Genomic DNA, 22,290 nt, shown 5'->3' with positions numbered 1-22,290 from the left:
AAATCAATTTTCACTGCAAAGTAAAGGAGCTGTTCCAGTGGAGGATTACTGGACTGAATATCAATATTATGACATAGTATGAGTGTGTTTTGTGTTTGGTAATTTCAATCATTGTTGCTTTTGTTGTGGTCATCCATTTACAATGCTTGGTGTCAGTTTATTCATCTCTTGTAAAAATAAAATACAGTGTGTGTGTGTGAAAAAAAACAAACAACCCAATCCAAAAATGGGCTCAAGACGTAAATAGACATTTCTCCAAAGAAGATATGCAGATTGCCAACAAACACATGAAAGAATGCTCAAGATCATTAATCATTAGAGAAATGCAAATCAAAACTACAATGAGATATCATCTCACACCAGTCAGAATGGCCATCATCAAAAAGTCTACAAACAATAATTGCTGGAGAGGGTGTGGAGAAAAGGGAACCTTCTCGCACTGTTGTTGGGAATGTAAAGTGATACAGCCACTATGGAGAACAATATGGAGGTTCCTTAATAAACTAAAAATAGAGTTACCATATGACCCAGCAATCCCACTAGTAGGTAGATACCCTGAGAAAACCATAATTCAAAAAGTCATGTACCAAAATGTTCACTGCAGCTCTATTTACAATAGCCAGGACATGGAAGCAACCTAAGTGTCCATCAACAGATGAATGCATAAAGAAGATGTGGCACATATATAGAATGGAATATTACTCAGCCATAAAAAGAAACGAAATTGAGTTACTTGTAGTGAGGTGGATGAACCTAGAGTCTGTCATACAGAGTGAAGTAAGTCAGAAAGAGAAAGACAAATACCGTATGCTAACACATATATATGGAATTTAAGAAAAAAAAATGGTCATGAAGAACCTTAGGGGTAAGACAGGAATTAAGACACAGACCTACTAGAGAATGCACTTGAGGATACGGGGATGGGGAAGGGTAAGCTGGGACAAAGTGAGAGAGTGGCATGGACATATATACACTACCAAACGTAAAACAGATAGGTAGTGGGAAGCAGCCGCATAGCACAGGGAGATCAGCTCGGTGCTTTGTGACCACCTAGAGGGGTGGGATACGGAGGGTGGGAGGGAGGGAGACGCAAGAGGAAAGAGATATGGGGACATATGTATGTGTACAATTGATTCACTTTGTTATAAAACAGAAACTAACATACCATTGTAAAGCAATTATACTCCAATAAAGAGTTTTAAAAAAATTAAAAATAAAAAAATAATTTAAAAAAAAGTTTGTGGGCAGTGAACAAAAAGTGCCTCTTTGAAATTAACACAAAAAAACACTACAATAAGAAAGGTTACAAGGAAAGAATAACTTATTTTAAATGTTAAGAAATAAAATACCATGGTTACTGTTATAATCTAGTAATTTCAATTAAATATAATGAAAAAAGGATGATATCATTAACGTCAAAACCATTTTCAGATCTAGGAAATGGTAGTGGGAAAATTCTAGTCCTGGATGTATTACTTAGCAGATATTAACCTTTCAGATTCCCCATCTATGAAATGGGAGATCATTCATCTGCCTTAACTTTCATGAGGGTTTTGTAAGATTAATGAGCTAACATATATAAAGAGTATTTTTCATAAACTCCAAAAGGTTAATCAAACATAAGATATTAATCAAACGTAAGATATTGTTAAATTTCCCACAGGTCAACAGGCAACTCAAAACATGTGTTCTTAGGTTTTTAATCACATGTTGAAAGCTCTCTGGCCACATAACCACATAAGCACCACTGCCATTAAGCAACATTAAAAATGAAGAGCAATAATATGAAATTTGATTTGTATATTTTCTACAGAATTGTTCATGCTTTGTATTCACTTTCATTAGTTTGAAAACCAGTAAACCAAAGTGTGTTCCATGAGGGATCTAAGGTGACAACTTTCAGCAAAAAGTTCCACATCTAAAGATTAAACTAAGAAATGGCAGGATAATTAATTATACTTTACAGGTAAGACAGAATATGGCAATTTCTCTTATTACAGAGCATGATGATGACACCACGAAAACTGAGCACAGCTACTATCTGGTCAGTGGCTCTCTATTATATTCTGAGAAAGAGAGCTTTCTAGAGTGAATGAAATGCATTAACCAGTACTGGACAATCTGGAAAATATAAGTCCAAATACTTAATTAAGGGTATAAGTTTAAGGAAAGGAGTTATTCTTTGTGAATTTGTTTTACATGCATAAGCTATTAAGTTTTACTATTCTCAACATCATAATCTGGTGAAATTCCTAGCACTATGGAAAACACAGGCAATAGAAACACTATAGTTTCCTTACTTTCCATTAACGACAACTAAAATATTTTTTGGAGTTCTGCCAACATTGAATTTAATACCTAGCTAGAAGTTATAAAGACACCAGAAAACTCCCCAAATTCCACTTAATTCCACAGCAAGCAAAATTCTGTTCATCAAAAAGGACTTATCGTCCCTCAAATTTAAAACTTTATACTGTGGTTAAAAAAATTATTTTTCTTAAAAAAATAATTCAAACTTTGGAGAACACTTCAGAATAATAACTCAATTTTATTAATTTTAAAGTTTGAAAAGTATAAAAACACATTTGCCATTTGTAAATGAATGTGGCTGAATTATAAGCTCTCAAGGGAACCTTTGAGTTCTAAAACACTACTATGATTTTAACATACAAAGGGGAAAAATCTGCATCATTAGTTCTTATAAAATTTTTCGATATGAAAATAAATTGACAGATGAAATCTAATGTCACATATTGCTTATCTGAATTTCAAAGGATATTTACAATACAGTGTAACAGTATTTTTGAGATAATTTTACCTAATTGCAACTGCTGAATAACTGCTTAGTTGAATGCACTTTTTACCGCTTGCCACAATCTACATATAACTCTGAGAATTTAGGGGTATAAATTCTGATATTATCTAGTATTGCTTATCAATTAATGGTAGTAACAAGGGAACACCTCAAAGTGAATATGTCTTATTAATGCCTTGTAACAGTCACCCTTTTAGATAAGTCAAATGAAAAATTGCCAACCAGCTGGTTAATTTATTCAGCACAGGTGTTCACTATTTATTTTTCAGTCATTTGCACCTTTTTTCCCCACAGTATAGCTTGTTGCAGAAATTGTATTCTTTTACTTTGATGTATGCACTTTGTGCTAAGGCCATTCACTTTTGATTTGCACAGTACACGTTACACTGCTACCCAGCTGTTTATTCCTGCAAATAAATGTATAATGGTTACTCATAAGAATCAAACTATCAAAAAGTTGTTCCAGAAAACAGCAATATAAAAAAACCACTGTAGTCGATTTTGAATTGCTGCAATATAATATATTGGTAGATATATTTCCTTATTTGTTACCAACTTAAAATGTTAACACGTACAGTAGAATATAGCTGAAGTATCAACCTCTTGTCACATTTCTCCAAGAACAAAATAGCATAAGGTGGTGTACAGCAGGTACTATTGGTTGCCTACTCAACAACGATTACTGTCTTCCTCCCTGCCACAAGAGCTGCAATTTTGTTCCAATATCAGGCAGAAGATACCCAGAACTAGGGGATGGATCATGACTGATTAAAACCAATTATGGTAATTTTACTGCCCTTTGTTAGTGACTGATTTAAGAGTGAGCTGGTTATCTAGTTTTAGCCAATGAGACAAGGGAGAATCTGCTGGGGGCTTTGGTAAAGACTCCCTAGTATAATAGTAACAAACAAACAAAAAAAAGCATACACATGTTAGAAGAAAATCTCTCCCCCTTCATTTCACGTTGAGATTTCTGCTGTGTGAAAACCTGTTCAGAATCGTGGCAACTATCTTGTAACTCTGGACAGGAAGCTAAGAGAAGTGCTGGGGACCTACCCCAACTCTGATGTGATTAAGATTCTCAATTAGTAAATTCTGCAACAGGACCAACCAACCCACCCACCTGCCTACCCTCCCACCTACCCATCCACTTTTAGTTGGGCACTGTGTCACTTATAGCCTAAAACAAACTTACTTGTACACAGTGGTAAATTATAGCTTCCTCTAAATTATAAAACTTATAGGTGATTTTTCATTTTTTTTTAATTTTGTATTTCTTTCTTATTGGTATTATTACGCTTTTGCTTAAAAGGCTCATGTTACTTATAAAATTTTTAAATTAAAGTTTTAGAATCTAAAGTAAATAAACAGAATTTTAGATGAGTATTACAATGTCTTTATTTTAGTATCAATCCACGGAAGAGCTGGTTCGTCTATAAATCTAAGAAGCAAGTTTTCATCCTGTTTTAACATTATCACGCCAGAACAGGGGAAACAATGTTCAGTATTATGCAAAAAAAAGAAAGGACAGAAAAGGTACAAGTTCTTGCCAATATTTTAGAAAGATAAAAATCTCTTCTCACTAAAGAAACTACATGACATCATGCAATTAATAGGCAATCATCTTTTACCTAAGAACTGTTTGGGTTTGCGTGGATTAATGTACTGTGCCTTTTCATCTTCTGTTGGATATTTAAAACCAGAAATAGCAGCTGCTTTTATCTCCTCACCTAAACTACTGTATCTTGTGGCGTACAAACTACAGTCACAACAACTAAAGGTTACTGGATTCATCCCTTATCTTCCAAACATTGGGAGTTAGGCACTTTCATTCCCCAATATAGGTATAATTACTTTACAATTCTAAACACTACTCTAGTAAATTAAAGAAGTAAATGTACTTCTTTAGGTGCTAGTCTTCACAAAGGAAATACTTTATTCACTTGGTGGAATGGCTTCCTTGATACGCATACATGTATTTATCTGATTCCTGAAATACAATGTGACACAATGGAAACAGCACAAACTTTTGAGTTAGATAGATATGGGCTCAAATCCTGGCTCTCCTATCTCTGGCTCTCCCTGGTCATAGCACAGATTAAATGAAACTGAATGAAATAAAATATGTAAGGAAGCAAGTTATAGCAGCTGCCACAAAGAATATCCAATAAATGCTATAGTTCTTTTATTCTTCCCTTCTATAAGTCAACTGTATAATCACAAAATTTGTTTCAAAGAAAGATAATCTATGTATAGCAAAAGTATTTCTGGCCCAAACTAGAGATTAACTCACCTATTACAAGCAGCATTCAGGGTAACAAAGCACTGATAAAACAAAACAATCTGGGTAGTTCTTTATAGAATTTGTGATAACTGGACTTAAGTTATTAAAAGAGACTAATCCCTACAATTTCTATTTTAATATTTAGTCTAACTATGCAATAACCAAAAGACACTAACTTTAATGTTCAAAAGATCACTAAAACCTTTAGATTGAACACTTAAGAATTATTTTTGACAATAAGTAAAGTCAACAATCATAAAAAAAATAATGTGCTATCCTATATGTTTACATTAGAATATGGTGTTACTGACTTGCCATGTAGTTTGAGGTATTTTCCAAGCAGTGGTGATGGGTTTGCACTGATCTACTTGAATCCTTGCCCTGTCCTCCTTGTAATCAAAGATTAAAAATCAAAAGGCTACTGGTTATGACTATAATATTGTTTGTGGCCGAGATAGACACTATTCTTCCTTGATGAAATATCAAGCGACATCTATGAGAATCAAACCATAGATTTTGGCCTAATAAACGTCAACTCTATAAGCTAACTCATCTGGTCTAAGATGGGAAGACAAGTCATAATATTTCAGCATTCATATCATTATAAAGCTATCTTTACATGATATTTTGGAAATTTACCAAAATATCAATATTTAAAACAATATTCTATATGCATAATTTACCAGGGATTGAGGTTTGACTTCTCTCTATATGTCTGATGCAACTAAATAAAATAAACTCTTGGCATGAATGACCATTAAAGTGTAAGGCTTTTGGTAATTTGTCATTTGGTCAGATTGTGGATTTGACTTGCATATGCTGAGAGAGTAGTGTACAAGATCAAGATAATTAGCAAGTGAGAGAACCTAAATGATTGCCCAGCATTAGTGTATAATTACAAAGTCCTCAGGAAGTGATAATAACTTCCTTTATGAAAAAAATGCTCATTAAGTGAGCCTAAGGATAAGTAGAAAATACAATTAACTTGCAGTATGTGGCTATGGGCAGAAAACACATGACTCTCAATAGAAAATAGACTAAAAAAAAAAGTCAGTGGAAATGAAGACGTAAAACTGTTCCTCTTTGCAGAAAACATGGCTTCCTATGCAAAAATCCCAAGGAATCTACCAAAAAACTCCTAGAATAAGCACGTTCAGCAAGATTTCAGGATAAAAGATGAATGCATAAAAACCAATTATATTTCTAGATATGAATAATGAACAAGTGAAAACCAAAATTAAAAAAGCAATAATACCACTTACAATTGCACTGGCTCCAAAGAAAATTAAATACTTAGGTATATAATTAACAAAACATGTACAGAACTGGTATGCTGAAAATTACACAATCCTGTAGAAAGAAATCAAAGATGACCTCCCTAAATGGAGAGGCCTACCTTGTCAATGGATTGGAAGACTCAAAATAATAAAGATGTCAATTCACCCCAGGTTGATCTGTAACTTTAGTGCAATTCCTATCAAAATTCCAGCAATGTTTTCTAGACATGGACAGGCTTATTAAAACATTTATATGGAAAGGCACAAACTGTAGAACAGCTAAAACAATCTTGGTAAAGAAGAATAAATTGGGGGAAATCATTCGAACTGATGTTAAGTCCAACTGTATAGCTGCAGTAATCAAAACAGTGTGATACTGGTGTGGGAAAAGACATAGACATCAATGGAACAGAAAACAGAATCCAGAAACAGACCATCCAAGTACAGCCAGTTGATTTTTGACAAAGATGCAAAAGTAACTCAATGGAGGAAAAACAGCCTTTTCAACAAATAGTACTGAAGCAACTGGATATCCATAGGTTAAAAAAAATGAACATTGACCTAAACCTCACACCTTATACAAAAATTAAAACTTGTAAACCACATATCTAACAAGGGGTACATTTAGAATATATAAAGGACTCTTAAATCTCCACAGGAAAAAAAAGTCCATCCAATTAAAAAATGAGCAAAAGACATGAACAGATATTTCACCAAAAAGGACACATGGGTGGCAAATAAGCACATGAAAAGATATTCAAAATCAGCCATCAGGGAAATGCAAATTAAAACCACAATGAGATATCACTACTACACACCTATAAGACTGGCTAAACTAAAAAAGTTACACCACCAAATGATGGTGAGGATACAGAGAAACTGAATCACTCACACATGCCTGGTGGGAATGTAAAATGGTACAGCTTCTCTGGAAAAGTCAGTTTCTTCTAAAACTAAACATACATATGACCCAGGAATTGTACACTTGGGCATTTATCCCAGAAAAATAAAAATTTATGTTCACACAAAATCCTGTAAACCAACATTTATAGCATTCTTATTTGTAATAGACAAAATGGAAACAGCCCAGCTGTTCTTCAGTGGATGAATGACTAAATAAACTGTGGTACATTGCTACCATGGAATACTACTCAGCAATAAAAAGGGACAAAATACTGATGCAAGCAACAACCCAGATGAATCTCTGGGTAACTATGCTGAGCAAAAAAAGCCAGTGGCAAAAGGTTACATACTGTACAGTTCCATTTACATAATGTCCTCAAAAATGACAAAATTATAGAGTTGGGAAACAGATTAGTGGTTGCCAGGAGTTAGGACTTTGGGGAAGGAGGTGAGGTGTGGCTATAAAATGGCAACAGGAGGGATCCCTGTGGTGATGGAACTGATCTGTTCTCTGTGGTGATGGTTACATGAACCCACATATGTGTTAAAACTGTACAGAATGAAACACAGACAGACACACACACACACACACTATATCCACAAAATGTAACAGTAACATAACACATATGTAAACAAAGCAATAACAACAAAGAGCCAGGAACCTGCACCATATTCTTCATTACATATTTACAAAAGGGGATTCACGAGGAATTTTGTGATGTATCCCACAAGAACGTCGAGGATCTACTACATAGTGATATCCTTTCTTAGGGAGAAAATGAGGGAATTTTCTAAGAGCACCAAAAGTAATCTCTTAAAATGGTAAAATTTTTATTTTAATCAGTTTTGTTTTTTTGGGTTTTTTTGGCTGTGTTGGGTCTTTGTTGCTGCGCGCCAACTTTCTCTAGTTGCGGCCAGTGGGGTCTACACTTCGATGCTGTGCGCGAGCTTCTCATTGAGGTGGCTTCTCTTTGTTGCTGAGCACAGGCTCTAGGCGCATGGGCTTCAGTAGTTGTGGCACGTGGGCTCGGCAGTTGTGGCTCTCGAGCACTGGCTCAGTAGTTGTGGCGCATGGGCTTAGTTGCTCTGCAGCATGTGGGATCTTCCCAGACCAGGGCTCGAAACCACATCCCCTGCATTGGCAGGTGGATTCTTAACCACTGTGCCACCAGGGAAGCCCTCTAATCAGTTTTAATATTCATCTTTCTAAAGTGTATTTCAAATACCCCCACCTTTTCAAGTGAAGTAGAGAGAACATAATTTAACTTTTTCCTGAAGACATCGGGATAGAATTATGATCATCAATTGTTATACTGTGCTATAATACAGTGATGTCTTTGAGGGATCCTGATTCAAAGCCATTTGCCCCTACACTAAATGGCCCAAAGCCTGCTCTCAGCTTGCTGATTCTGTCTACTTTTCCTCTGTTACTCTATCAACTAACATGTAAAACAGCAGCATGTTGGAGCCCACAGGGACTTCTGAGATGACCTAGTCCAAGAGGACATCTTTTGCTCAGTATCACACAGTAAGTTGAATCATAAAGGCAGGAGTATAACCCTGGTTTCAGTGTGGTTCTCAGTGTGCCTGCCTCCAGCAGACACCCCTTTCCTATTTGCCGCTTTAAACTACTATAGTAGGAAAACCAGAAAATAGGGTTGTCAGAAATATGTATTCAACAAGGAGTTTGATTTAAGCCAGTGGGTCCTGGGTGATGAATTCTCATATAAAGTAAATCTTTGTGACAGGTATTTTGGCCCTAGCCCTTTTCATATAATGCCAAGTTTGTGGTCATGATCCAAAAGGTTAAGGATGCCATAGTCTGGCTGGGGCTAAGAAAGGTACTGTTATTCCTGTTTACTCATGTTTGTAGCACTTATTATAGACAAGTAGATTTTCTGTACATTCCCCCACTGGATGCTCTCAGGGCTCATCCTGCTTACTATGGCATTAATAACTAGCTACCCTTTCCAAGTAAATGAAGACATATAGAACATTATCCCAGTTCACCTCTTGTTCCAACCTCTAATGGGCAATGAAAATATATAGCAGAGTCCTACTTCTCTGTTTTAAAACAAACCTTCCACCACCAATCTTTTATCACTTTGAGAAGTTCCAAAAATGAAACTGAAGAGATCAGAAATAAAAAACGAGATGATTTCCTCTGCACTCAAAATGTGTCATTTTAGTCACCAGAAACCATAAACACTAATTGTCATGAAGCATAGAGAAATCAAAGGCCTTGAAATAGCAAAAGTACCTCTCAAAGGGCCTGAGTGTGACTGTCACTATATTCTAGTCAAGTAGTATTCATGGACACACAAGAAAGTTACCAAATATTTATTCCTGGTTTCATTAAAGCGTATGAATTTTCACTTGAGATCACCTTCTGTTCTAGATCTGTCTACGCTGGGTCTAAACAATATCAGAGAGTTATACCTTTCCATACTGAATGCCATTTAGCATTATGCAAATTATAATCTGTATCTGATATTTCAAAGGCTGTCCTTTTGCAGAAAATCATAGAAAATTAACTATGTATTAATGGCAGAAAATGCTAGTCACCTGACAGATATGAATATAGGTTAAGAAATCAACCACAGGTTCCCCAACTTTTCACGGGCTCAGGTCACGCTTACCACTGTACCACAGCAAGGATATGTATGATGACAGTACACATCCTGAAAAATTTCTAGTATCTTGGATTTTAAGTTTTAATTACTATTAAAGAGCTTGACAGTCTGATTTCTAAAACCCTCAACTCCATAACTCCATAACAGTTGAACTGAACTATGTGATTGTTACCTTTCAGCCCATCAACCATGTCATCTGAAAAAATAAACTATTCCAATTGTTTTAAAACAATGAATTCTTTCACTCAGAAGGAGACACTGAAAACATTACTTTCCCCCCACTTCTCTCTTGATTTACAAAGATATGCCCCCAGATGTCATGGCCACTCAATTTGATTTCTTTAATTCAAAATTATAATTTTCCATTTTGCTACACTGACTGTTATCTAAGAGTTAGAAGAACACTGAATTAGGATTAAAAAACCCTGGGCTTTAATCTTGGACTCCACCACTATCTAGCTTAGGTATGGCCTTGATATTTATCAAGCTATGTGACCTTCAGCAAATTAAACTCTTTGAGCTCCACTGAGGACTCTGTGAAAAATCTAATACTATTTGCTCTATCCTAGCACAGGACCATTGTAAGGCTCAAATAAGATAATGTATTTAAAAGAGCTCACGGGACTTCCCTGGGGGTCCAGTGGTTAAGACTCCGTGCTTCCACTGCAAGGGGTGTGGGTTCGATCCCTGGTCTGGGAACTAAGATCCCACATACCACGCAGTGCGACCAAAAAAAATTTTTTTTAATAAAAAGTAAAAATAAAAGAGCTCAGTAAATTATAAGTCATTAATATATTATCTAAACAGAGAAAACTGAAAGTTTTATTTTTTTCTTCCACAACTGAAAGTTTTATTTTTTTCTTCCACAAAAGTTTTATTGTGATATAATTGACATAACGGCACTGTATAAGTTTAAGGCGTACAGCATAATGATTTGATTTACATACATCATGAAGTGATTATCACAATAAGTTTCGTGAACATTCATCATCTCATACAGATACAAAATTAAAGAAATAGAAAAAATATTTTTTCTTGTGATGAGAACTCTTAGGATTGACTCTCTTAACAACTTGCATATATAACACACAGCAGTGTTCATTATATTAATCACGTTGTACATGACATCCCTAGCACTTATTTATCTTATAACTGGAAGTTTGTAACTTTTGACTGCCTTCATCCAATCCTCCCCGCACCCTGCCACCACCACCACCAGCCCCCACCCCCGTCTCTGGTAACCACAAATCTGATCTCTTTTTCCATGAGTTTGTTGGTTTTTGAAGTTTAATTGCGACAACACTGATGGACCTAGAGGGTATTATGCTAAATAAAATAAGTCAGATAAAGACGAGTACTACATGGTATCGCTTATATGTGGAATCTAAAAAATAATACAAATGAACAAACCTAACAAAACTAATGTTACATTTTTAAAAATGCAAACCAGCATATCAAGTAGACTTGTAGCAACCAATGCCATATAAATTCTTACTGCTGGCTTCTTCTGAAGACATGTGAATAAGAAGTCATGAACATAGTTTATTGTAAATAAATAATTTTCATACCTGGCATAACAAAACACTTCCACATGTTGAATGGTTTTGTCCTTCCTGCTAAGAGCAATAGCTTCTTCATTTTCAAGGATCTTCTCTTGCCACACTGGGCATTCATTTACAATATCACTGTTTTCCTAAACAATATACAGATAAGAAATTGTAATTAAATTGGGTACTCTGAACCTCTACTTTTCTGAGAAAATTTATACCTTTCTAAATTCATGCTTTGCCTCTCATCACATCAAAAGGCACATATTACTTATTAATAATAAAGTTTTACATTTTGTTGTTAAAAAAGCAGGCCCAAAATTACTTCATTCTGCTTACTTTCAGATTTTTGAAGGTTGGTCATTAGCTGTGTCAAATTTTGATTATATGTAAAAGTGTTTTTGAAAAACACTCAGCCCAATATAACTAAGGACTTTATAATAATCGACCTGAATATTTTATATTTAGAAATACAATAAAAACAAGAATGTATAACAAAGTATATAAACTCTCACTAAGGATTGAAAGTGGCCCTTTAAGTTTTTCAATAATTCCTAATTATATTTTACGGAGAAAGTTATATGACACAATATTTGAATACAGGGGATTTTTGAAGATGTCAAGATATACCTTTTCCAAAGGTCAAGGATCAATTTTTAATCTGTTTAAAATTTTAATCCACTTGTTACCCATCTCTCAGAGAGAAAAATTTTTTAATGTATTATATATACTCAACAAACTAGTAGTGAAATATAACTACAGTAGCCTTTGTTTTAAGTAAATTCACCTCAGAAAATTTCTAAAGTTACAGATTTCATAAAGTAGGGCAATAATTATTTTTAAAAGGCTGCATTGTCCTGAATTTAATATTTTAAGCTGAAGAAAAGTAGTGGCAGATGGCTCTTATCATCAAGTGTAATTATTAGACAGCATTAAACATCCCAACATAAATAGGAGGTGAAGTACAGGAACTTTGAACATATAGACAGGGGTACAGCCTGAAAAAAGAACTATGGACCAGGGACAGAGAGTGAAGGGAAAAAGGATATGGTGACAGAGTCAAGATGTTGGAGTAAAAGAAGCATTAAAATAAAAGAAACATCTACAAAAATATTTTGTTTTAATAAATCTAACCCATTACCAAAGTTTATTTTTTAAAAATCCCTTCACTCACCAAAAATTTTCCATTCAGACAATTAGGGTATTTTTGATGCTGTTGTTCTGAGAATCTAGACTAAATTTTTGCATGGAAGTACTGAATATGACTCAACATGAGGTGATCCTCACACACACTTCCCAAGGATAAGGTTCAAAAAAGGGTTTCTGATCAACATAAAATATTTGAGGCATATTCATTTAAACAGTTAAATGAATCTATTTATAACATTTACTTTCTTGATTCATACATAGTTTGTGTCATTACATGAAATGTTACTTTACAAATATTGCTTGTTTCTCCACACTCTCATTTCATACAATAATAAGATTCAAACTGAATCTTCAGTGTACCTTCAATGTCAATGTCTTTGCCATCACTACACTTTTTGAGTCATATATACCATTAAATCAATCAAGAAAACTAAAATGCTTAGCTTGGTATATGGTAAGTGCTTAGTTAAGTCTTAGCTGTATTATTCTTAGTTAACTGAATACAATTTTCTAGAGTCTATCATCCTCCTTTCCCAAATGTCTGAACCCTTTTGAGATACAGCAGTTTCTGATTCTATGTATGATGCTGTCAGTAGGAATTCCATTTCAAGCCACATGCACCATTTACATAAAATTAGGACAGTTTTTTTAATGTCTCATAAAACTGGTAAACTGCATGACAATCAACTCCCCGTGTTAAACGTACGCTGAAAATGATCTCTAAAAACTTCTTTACAATGATATCCAACAGTTGTAGTAGTGAGATCCTACCCTTAGGAAAATAAATTACTAAATTTATATTGTTTCTTTCCTTGCATTTTGTTTTTACTGTCAGGTATGATTCTGTCAGGTGATTTCTATAAATATGTAAAACCACCAATGACTGAGATCATTTCAAATTAATGTATCTTCCCCAAACAGTTAGGTTTTTTTCTAAAACATACTAACTGAAAGAACAACTAGTAATATGTGAGATTTTATAAGGACTGAAATATTTTTTCTGAAAGACTGGGAGAAAAAAAATCTTGCCTGATATTTGGGCGTACAGAGTAATTAGCAAACGGTATGAAACATATATGATTTATTCTTCAGCCAATGTTATCTGTTTATACTTAAAAAGTGAAATCTGTATTTTAGAGGTATTGGAAAAATATTAGCTGAAAAGGTGACTGCACAGTTTTTGTTAAATAAGTAAATAAGTTATCAATCCTATATTACAGAGGAAACTTAGTGTCTTCTTCAATGCAGGGTTATTACGTGACACAAAATATAACCTAGTAGATTAAAAAATCAGATAAGAACTTTACCTGGTGTTCCTTTAGCCAGGACAACAGTCCTGAAAAGCTAAAACTGGCCCAGTTTCCTCCATAGTAGCTTCTTCTGTAACAATAAAAAATAAGAGTAAAGAAAAGGGTATAAAAAAATCAAGTCACTGATCTTCATCCCATGTCATTTTCAACATTGCTACCCCAGAGTTCAAAAGCACACATAATAGGGATGCTGAGATTAGAGGAGACAGTAGAACAAAATAAATAGAAGTGGGCCTTTCAGATCTCAAAGTCAACTTTTCATTGTATAAGGAGTTAAAAGATCGCTTTGGCCTCCTTAGAGCTTTCAGCACTGATCAAGTGCCACTGGATCATGTGATTGTGAACATCCTGATATGGTCACTGAGCAGTATATTTGTTTTAACATAAACAAATCTCACTCCTGGGTTAATAAAAATGGCTGGGAAGAAAATCTTGGTAGATCTCAAAGAAAGCCACTGGAAAAAACTGCTAAGTTTTCCACAAGCAGTAAATATCCACTGCTAGCACTACCACCAAACCCATCTCCCATGCCTAAATAAATTTTGTATATACACATATATAATTGGCTACTCGAGATCTGCTGGAAGGCCCTGTGCCATTCTAAGCCTTCAGGGCCACAAATAAAAGTAGATCCTGGGACACAGTCATTCACATCAAGACTTCTGTGATAAGTATAACAACAACAATATTTCCACTGGTAACTGGGTAAACTATTCTTCACTCCACAGTCCTGTGAAGATCACTCCATTTTAGAGAACCCAGAGGTCTCCTAGCTAGGATCAGGTAAACCTTGTAGACACTGGACTTCTGATTAACTTCTGTAAGTAGCAGACTTTTGGCAACCAGAACTCTCAGCACTACACACAGGGCTTCCCAATCAATCCTTGCAAAACTCATCACGTTATACTGATTCTTTGTATGATGAGCCCCAAAGTACACTCAAACCCACCTACAATATCTACTCTAGTTCTGGGAGATTCTTGGTTTTGTTTACATTTTTGCTTCTCTGTATCCTTCTCTAATGAAATAAAAATCTATAAAAGGTCTTTTTTAAACAAAAACTAAAACCTTTAAGATGATATCTAAAATTACTCATCCATAATGCTACTGGATACCCTCTAAAAATTCTGATAGATTTCTCCTCAATCAACTCTTGGTTGGTCTCAAGAACAGTCAGTTTTTAGGCTCAAATATTTTACCAAAAATCACTGCTTGCTCTAACAGAGAAAATGGTTAAACTGAACACCTGTGAAAGTAGGTCTATTAATACAGATCACTACTTTACTTATAATCTGATAATTCTCTTGGGGATGATGTAAATTCCTACACTATCCAGATCTCTACAGAGCTTTAAAATTTAGGAAAAATTTCAGCTATACTAACAATTCTAGGTGTTGGAATCAAGGAAGCCTAGAAGCTATTATCCCTTGGATCAGAGACAACAGTGGAAGGAGAAGGTGGGTAATAGCCAGTATAGAGAAGGAGGGAAAAGAGAGGGATGTTAGAGTTTTCCCATAGCAAATTTATACTCTCCTCTCCCTTGCCTGAGAATAATACACTTCTGCCATCCCTTCCCATCCTCTAAATATATCACTCAACAAAACTATAAAATATCCTGAGTGTTGAAAAAAATAACCCTGAACCAGTGATAAAAACCACTGCCTTTAAATTTTTTGTTGAGATATTTAGATTTCTTTTAAGCCACCATAAGGTCCTAAATGAGAAGCTCTGACTACTGGGTGAAAGCTTCAAGACCTAAATAAAATTTTTTAATGGCTACATCAATTTATTACTAATAAATATATATCAGAAATCTGACAATCAGGGTAGACAAAGACTTCTCAGACAGGACACAGAAAGCAATAAAAACTATCGATAGATGGGGGAATCGGGAAGATGGCGGAAGAGTAAGACGCAGAGATCACCTTCCTCCCCACAGATACACCAGAAATACATCTACACGTGGAACAATTCCTACAGAACACCTACTGAATGCTGGCAGAAGACCTCAGACCTCCCAAAAGGCAAGAAACTCCCCCACGTACCTGGGTAGGGCAAAAGAAAAAAGAAAAAACTGAGACAAAAGAATACGGACGGCACCTGCACCAGTGGGAGGGAGCTGTGAAGGAGGAAAGGTTTCCACACACTAGGAAGCCCCTTCGGGGGCGGAGACAGCGGGTGGCGCAGGGGGGAAGCTTCGGAGCCGCGGAGGAGAACACAGCAACAGGGGTGTGGAGGGCAAAGCGGCTAGATTCCCGCACAGAGGATCAGTGCGGACCGGCACTCACCAGCCCGAGAGGCTGGTCTGCTCACCCACTGGGGCGGGCGGGGCTGGGGCCTGAGGCTCGGGCTTTGGTCAGAGCGCAGGGAAAGGACTGCAGTTGGTGGCGTGAACACAGCCTGCAGGGGGTTAGTGCACCTCGGCTAGCCGGGAGGGAGTCCGGGAAAAAGTCTGGACCTGCCAAAGAGGCAAGAGACCTTTTCTTCCCTCTTTGTTTCCTGGTGCGCGAGGAGAGGGGATTAAGAGTGCTGCTTAAAGGAGCTACAGAGTTGGGCGCGAGCCACGACTAACAGCGCGGACCCCAGAGACGGGCATGAGAGGCTAAGGCTGCTGCTGCTGCCACCAAGAAGCCTGTGTGCGAGCACAGGTCACTCTCCACACCTCCGCTCCCAGGAACTTCTGCAGCCCGCCACTGCCAGGGTCCTGTGATCCTGGGACACCACACGGCGCTCCTCCGGCTGCTGCAACATCACACCGGCCTCTGCCGCCATAGGCTCGCCCCGCACTCCGTGCCCCTCCCTCCCCCCCCACCCCCCGGCCTGAGTGAGCCAGAGTCCCTGAAGCAGCAGCTACTTTAACCCCATCCTATCTGAGCGAAGAACAGACGCCCTCTGGCGACGTACATGCAGAGGCAGGGCCAAATCCAAAGCTGAGCCCCCGGAGCTGTGCTAACAAAGAAGAAAAAGGGAAATCTCTCCCAGCAGCCTCAGAAGCAGCAGATGAAAGGTCCACAATCAACTTCACATACCCTGCATCTGTGGAATACATGAATAAACAACGAATCATCCCAAATTGAGGAGGTGGAATTTGAGAGCAAGATTTACTATTTTTGCCCCTTTTCCTCTTTCTGTGAGTGTGTATGTGTATACTTCTGTGTGAGATTTTGTCTGTATAGCTTTGCTGTCACCATTTGTCCTAGGGTTCTATCCGTCCGTTTTTTTTTCTTTTTTAAAAAATTTATCTTAATTATTTTTTATTTTAATACTTATTTTATCTTACTTAGTTATTTTATTCTCTTTCCTTTCTTTCTTTTCTTTCTTCCTTCCTTCGCTCCTTCCTTTCTTACTTCCTTTCTTTCTCTCTTTCTCTCTTTCTCTCTCTCTCTTTTCTTCTTTCTTTCTTTCTACATTTTCTCCCTTTTATTCTGAGACATGTGGATGAAAGGCTCTTGGTGCTGCAGACAGGAGTCAGTGCTGTGCCTCTGAGGTGGGAGAGCCAACTTCAGGGCACTGGTCCACAAGAGACCTCCCAGCTCCACATAATATCAAACAGCGAAAATCTCCCACAGATCTCCATCTCCACACCAGCACCCAGCTTCACTCAACGACCAGCAAGCTACAGAACTGGACACCCTATGCCAAACAACCAGCAAGACAGGAACACAACCCCACCCATTAGCAGAGAGGCTGCATAAAATCATAATAAGTCCACAGACACCCCAACACACACCACCAGACGTGGACTGCCCACAAGAAAGACAATATCCAGCCTCATCCACCAGAACACAGGTACTAGTCCCCTCCACCAGAAAGCCTACACAACCCACTGAAACAACATTAGCCACTGGGGACAGACACCAAAAACAACGGAAACTACGAACCTGCAGCCTGCAAAAAGGAGACCCCAAACACAGTAAGATAAGCAAAATGAGAAGACAGAAAATCACACAGGAGATGAAGGAGCAAGATAAAAACCCACCAGACCTAACAAATGAAGAGGAAATAGGCAGTCTACCTAAAAAAGAATTCAGAATAATGATAGTAAAGACGACCCCAAATCTTGGAAATAGAATAGACAAAACGCCAGAAACATGTAACAAGGATCTAGAAGTAAAGATGAAACTACCAACCATGAACAACACAATAAATGAAATTAAAAATACTGTAGAAGGATTCAATAGCAGAATAACTGAGCTAGAAGAACGGAAAAGTGACCTGGAAGATAAACTAGTGGAAATAACTACTGCAGGGAAGAATAAAGAAAAAAGAATGAAAAGAACTGAGGACAGTCTCAGAGACCTCTGGGACAACATTAAACACACCAACATTAGAATTATAGGGGTTCTAGAAGAAGAAGAGAAAAAGAAAGGGACTGAGAAAATACTTGAAGAGATTATAGTTGAAAACTTCCCTAATACGGGAAAGGAAAGAGTTAATCAAGTCCAGGAAGCACAGAGAGTCCCATGCAGGATAAATCCAAGGAGAAACATGGCAAGACACATATTAATCAAACTGTCAAAAATTAAATACAAAGACAACATATTAAAAGCAGCAAGGGAAAAACAACAAATAACACACAAGGGAATCCCCATAAGGTTAACAGCTGATCTTTCAGCAGAATCTCTGCAAGCCAGAAGGGACTGACAGGACATATTTAAAGTGATGAGGGAGAAAAACCTACAATCAAGATTACTCTACCCAGCAAGGATCTCATTCAGATTTGTGGGAGAGATTAAAACCTTCACAGACAAGCAAAAGCTGAGAGAGTTCAGCAGCACCAAACCAGCTTTATAACAAATGCTGAAGGACCTCCTCAAGGCAAGAAACACAAGAGAAGGAAAAGACCTACAATAACAAACCGAAAACAATTAAGAAAATGGGAATAGGAACATACATATCGATAAGTACCTTAAATGTAAATGGATTAAATGCTCCCACCAAAAGACACAGACTGGCTGAATGGATATAAAAACAAGACCCATATATATGCTGTCTACAAGAGACCCACTTCAGACCTAGAATCACATACAGACTGAAAGTGAGGGGATGGAAAAAGATATTCCATGCAAATGGAAACCAGAAGAAAGATGGAGTAGTAATTCTCATATCAGGCAAAATAGACTTTAAAATAAAGACTATAAGAAGAGACAAAGATACATGTATAACGATCAAGGGATCGATCCAAGAAGAAGATATAACAATTGTAAATATTTATGCACCCAACATAGGAGCACCTCAATACATAACGCAAATACAAACAGCCATAAAAGGGGAAATTGACAGTAACACATTCATAGTAGGGGACATTAACACCCCACTTTCACCAATGGACAGATCATCCAAAATGAAAATAAATAAGGAAACACAAGCTTTAAATGATACATTAAACAAGAAGAACTTAATTGATATTTATAGGACATTACATCCAAAAATAAGAGAATACACATTTTTCTCAAGTGCTCATGGAACATTCTCCAGGATAGATCATATCTTGGGTCACAAATCAAGCCTTGGTAAATTTAATAAAAATGAAATTGTATCAAGTATCTTTTCTGACCACAACGCTATGAGACTAGACATCAATTACAGGAGAAGACTTGTAAAAAACACAAACACATGGAGGTTAAACAATACACTACTTAATAACGAAGTGATCACTGAAGAAATCAAAGAGGAAATAAAAAAAAAACCTAGAAACAAATGACAATGAAGACACAGCGACCCAAAACCTATGGGATGTAGCAAAAGCAGTTCTAAGAGGGAACTTTATAGCAATACAATCCCACCTTATGAAACAGGAAACAGGAAACATCTCGTATAAACAACCTAAACTTGCACATAAAGCAGTTAGAGAAAGAAGAACAAAAGAACCCCAAAGATAGCAGAAGTAAAGTAATCATAAACATCAGATCAGAAATAAATGAAAAAGAAATGAAGGAAATGAGAGCAAAGATCAATAAACCTAAAAGCTGGTTCTTTGAGAAGATAAAAAAAATGATAAACCATTAGCCAGATTCATCAAGAAAAAAAGGGAGAAGACTGAAATCAGTACAATTAGAAATGAAAAAGGAGAGGTAACACTGACATTGCAGAAATACAAAAGATCATGAGAGATTACTACAAGCAATTCTATGCCAATAAAATGGACAACCTAGAAGAAATGGACAAATTCTTAGAAATACACAACCTGCCAAGACTGAAACAGGAAGAAATAGAAAATATGAACAGACCAATCACAAGCACTGAAATTGAAACTGTGATTAAAAATCTTCCAACAAACAAAAGCCCAGGACCAGATTGCTTCACAGGCGAATTCTATCAAACATTTAGAAAAGAGCTAACAGCTATCCTTCTCAAACTCTTCCAAAATATAGCAGAGGGAGGAACACTACCAAACTCATTCTATAAGGCCACCATCACCCTGATACCAAAACCAGCCAAGGATGTCTCAAAGAAAGAAAACTACAGGCCAATATCACTGATGAACATAGATGCAAAAATCCTCAACCAAATACTAGCAAACAGAATCCAACAGCACATTAACAGGATCATACACCATGATCAAGTGGGGTTTATTCCAGGAATGCAATGATTCTTCAATATACACAAATCAATCAACGTGATACACCATATTAACAAATTGAAGGAAAAAAACATGATCATCTCAATACATGCAGAGAAAGCTTTCAACAAAATTCAACACCCATTTATGATAAAAAAAACCTGCAGAAAGTAGGCACAGAGGGAACTTTCCTCAACAAAATAAAGGCTGTATATGACAAACCCACAGCCAACATCATCCTCAATGGTGAAAAAACTGAAAGCATTTCCACTAAGATCAGGAACAAGACAAGGTTGCCCACTCTCACCACTCTTATTCAACATAGTTTTGGAAGTTTCAGCCACAGCAATCAGAGAACAAAATGAAATAAATGGAATCCAAATCGGAAAAGAAGAAGTAAAGCTGTCACTGTTTGCAGATGACATGATACTATACAAAGAGAATCCTAAAGATGCTAGCAGAAATTAATGCACAGAAATCTCTGGCATTCCTATACACTAATGATGAAAAATCTGAAAGTGAAATCAAGAAAACACTCCCATTTACCATTGCAGCAAAAAGAATAAAATATCTAGGAATAAACCTACCTAAGAAGACAAAAGACCTGTATGCAGAAAATTATAAGACACTGATGAAAGAAATTAAAGATGATACAAATAGATGGAGAGATATACCATGTTCTTGGATTGGAAGAATCAACATTGTGAAAACGACTCTACTACCCAAAGCAATCCACAGATTCAATGCAATCCCTTTCAAACTACCACTGGCATTTTTCACAGAATTAGAACAAAAAAATTCACAATTTGTATGGAAACACGAAAGACTCCGAATAGCCAAAGCAATCTTGAGAACGAAAAATGGAGCTGGAGGAATCAGGCTACCTGAGTTCAGACTATACTACAAAGCTACAGTAATCAAGACAGTATGGTACTGGCACAAAAACAGAAATATAGATCAATGGAACAGGATAGAAAGCCCAGAGATAAACCCACACACATATGGTCACCTCATCTTTGATAAAGGAGGCAAAAATATACAGTAGAGAAAAGAGAGCCTCTTCAATAAGTGGTGCTGGGAAAACAGGACAGCTATGTGTGTAAGAATGAAATTAGAACACTCCGTAACATCATACACAAAAATAAGCTCAAAATGGATTAAAGATTTAAATGTAAGGCCAGAAGCTATCAAACTCTTAGAGGAAAACATAGGCAGAACACTCTATGACATAAATCACAGCAAGATCCTTTTTGACCCACCTCCCAGAGAAGTGGAAACAAAACCAAAAATAAACAAATGGGACCTAATGAAACTTCAAAGCTTTTGCACAGCAAAGGAAACCATAAACAAGACCAAAAGAAAACCCTCAGAATGGGAGAAAATATTTGCAAATGAAGCAACTGAAAAAGGATTAATCTCCAAAATTTACAAGCAGCTCATGCAGCTCAGTAACAAAAAAACAAACAACCCAATCCAAAAATGGGCAGAAGACGTAAATAGACATTTCTCCAAAGAAGATATACAGACTGCGAACAAACACGTGAAAGAATGCTCAACATCATTAATCATTAGAGAAATGCAAATCAAAACTACAATGAGATGTCATCTCACACCAGTCAGAATGGCCATCATCAAAAACTCTAGAAACAATAAATGCTGGAGAGGGTGTGGAGAAAAGGGAACACTCTTGCACTGCTGGTGGGAATGTGAATTGGTACAGCCACTATGGAGAACAGTACGGAGGTTCCTTAAAAAACTAAAAATAGAACTACCATACGACCCAGCAATCTCACTACTGGGCATATACCCT

The 22,290-nt window shown here is 36.6% G+C and overlaps 1 protein-coding gene across 2 annotated transcripts in view; it reads right to left on the bottom strand.

Annotated features, from left to right (window-relative positions):
• CHM (CHM Rab escort protein) overlaps positions 1-22,290 on the bottom strand; it is a 198,101-nt gene that overhangs the window by 129,376 nt on the left and 46,435 nt on the right. For both annotated transcript variants that reach the window (XM_022580809.2, XM_022580810.2), the window contains exons 3-4: positions 13,916-13,988; positions 11,481-11,605 (exon numbers count right to left, since the gene is read on the bottom strand). In XM_022580809.2, the coding sequence (XP_022436517.1) occupies positions 11,481-11,605; positions 13,916-13,988 (198 nt within the window). The remainder of the gene's footprint in view (positions 1-11,480; positions 11,606-13,915; positions 13,989-22,290) is intronic.

Source organism: Delphinapterus leucas, chromosome X (assembly GCF_059928025.1).
Source record: "Delphinapterus leucas isolate spDelLeu-1000000601 "Yukka" chromosome X, BTC_Dleu_Yukka2, whole genome shotgun sequence".
In the NCBI taxonomy this organism is placed as follows: Eukaryota; Metazoa; Chordata; class Mammalia; order Artiodactyla; family Monodontidae; genus Delphinapterus; species Delphinapterus leucas.
The sequence above is the reverse complement of the archived record's forward strand: the minus strand, read 5'-3'. Positions and strand labels throughout refer to the sequence as shown.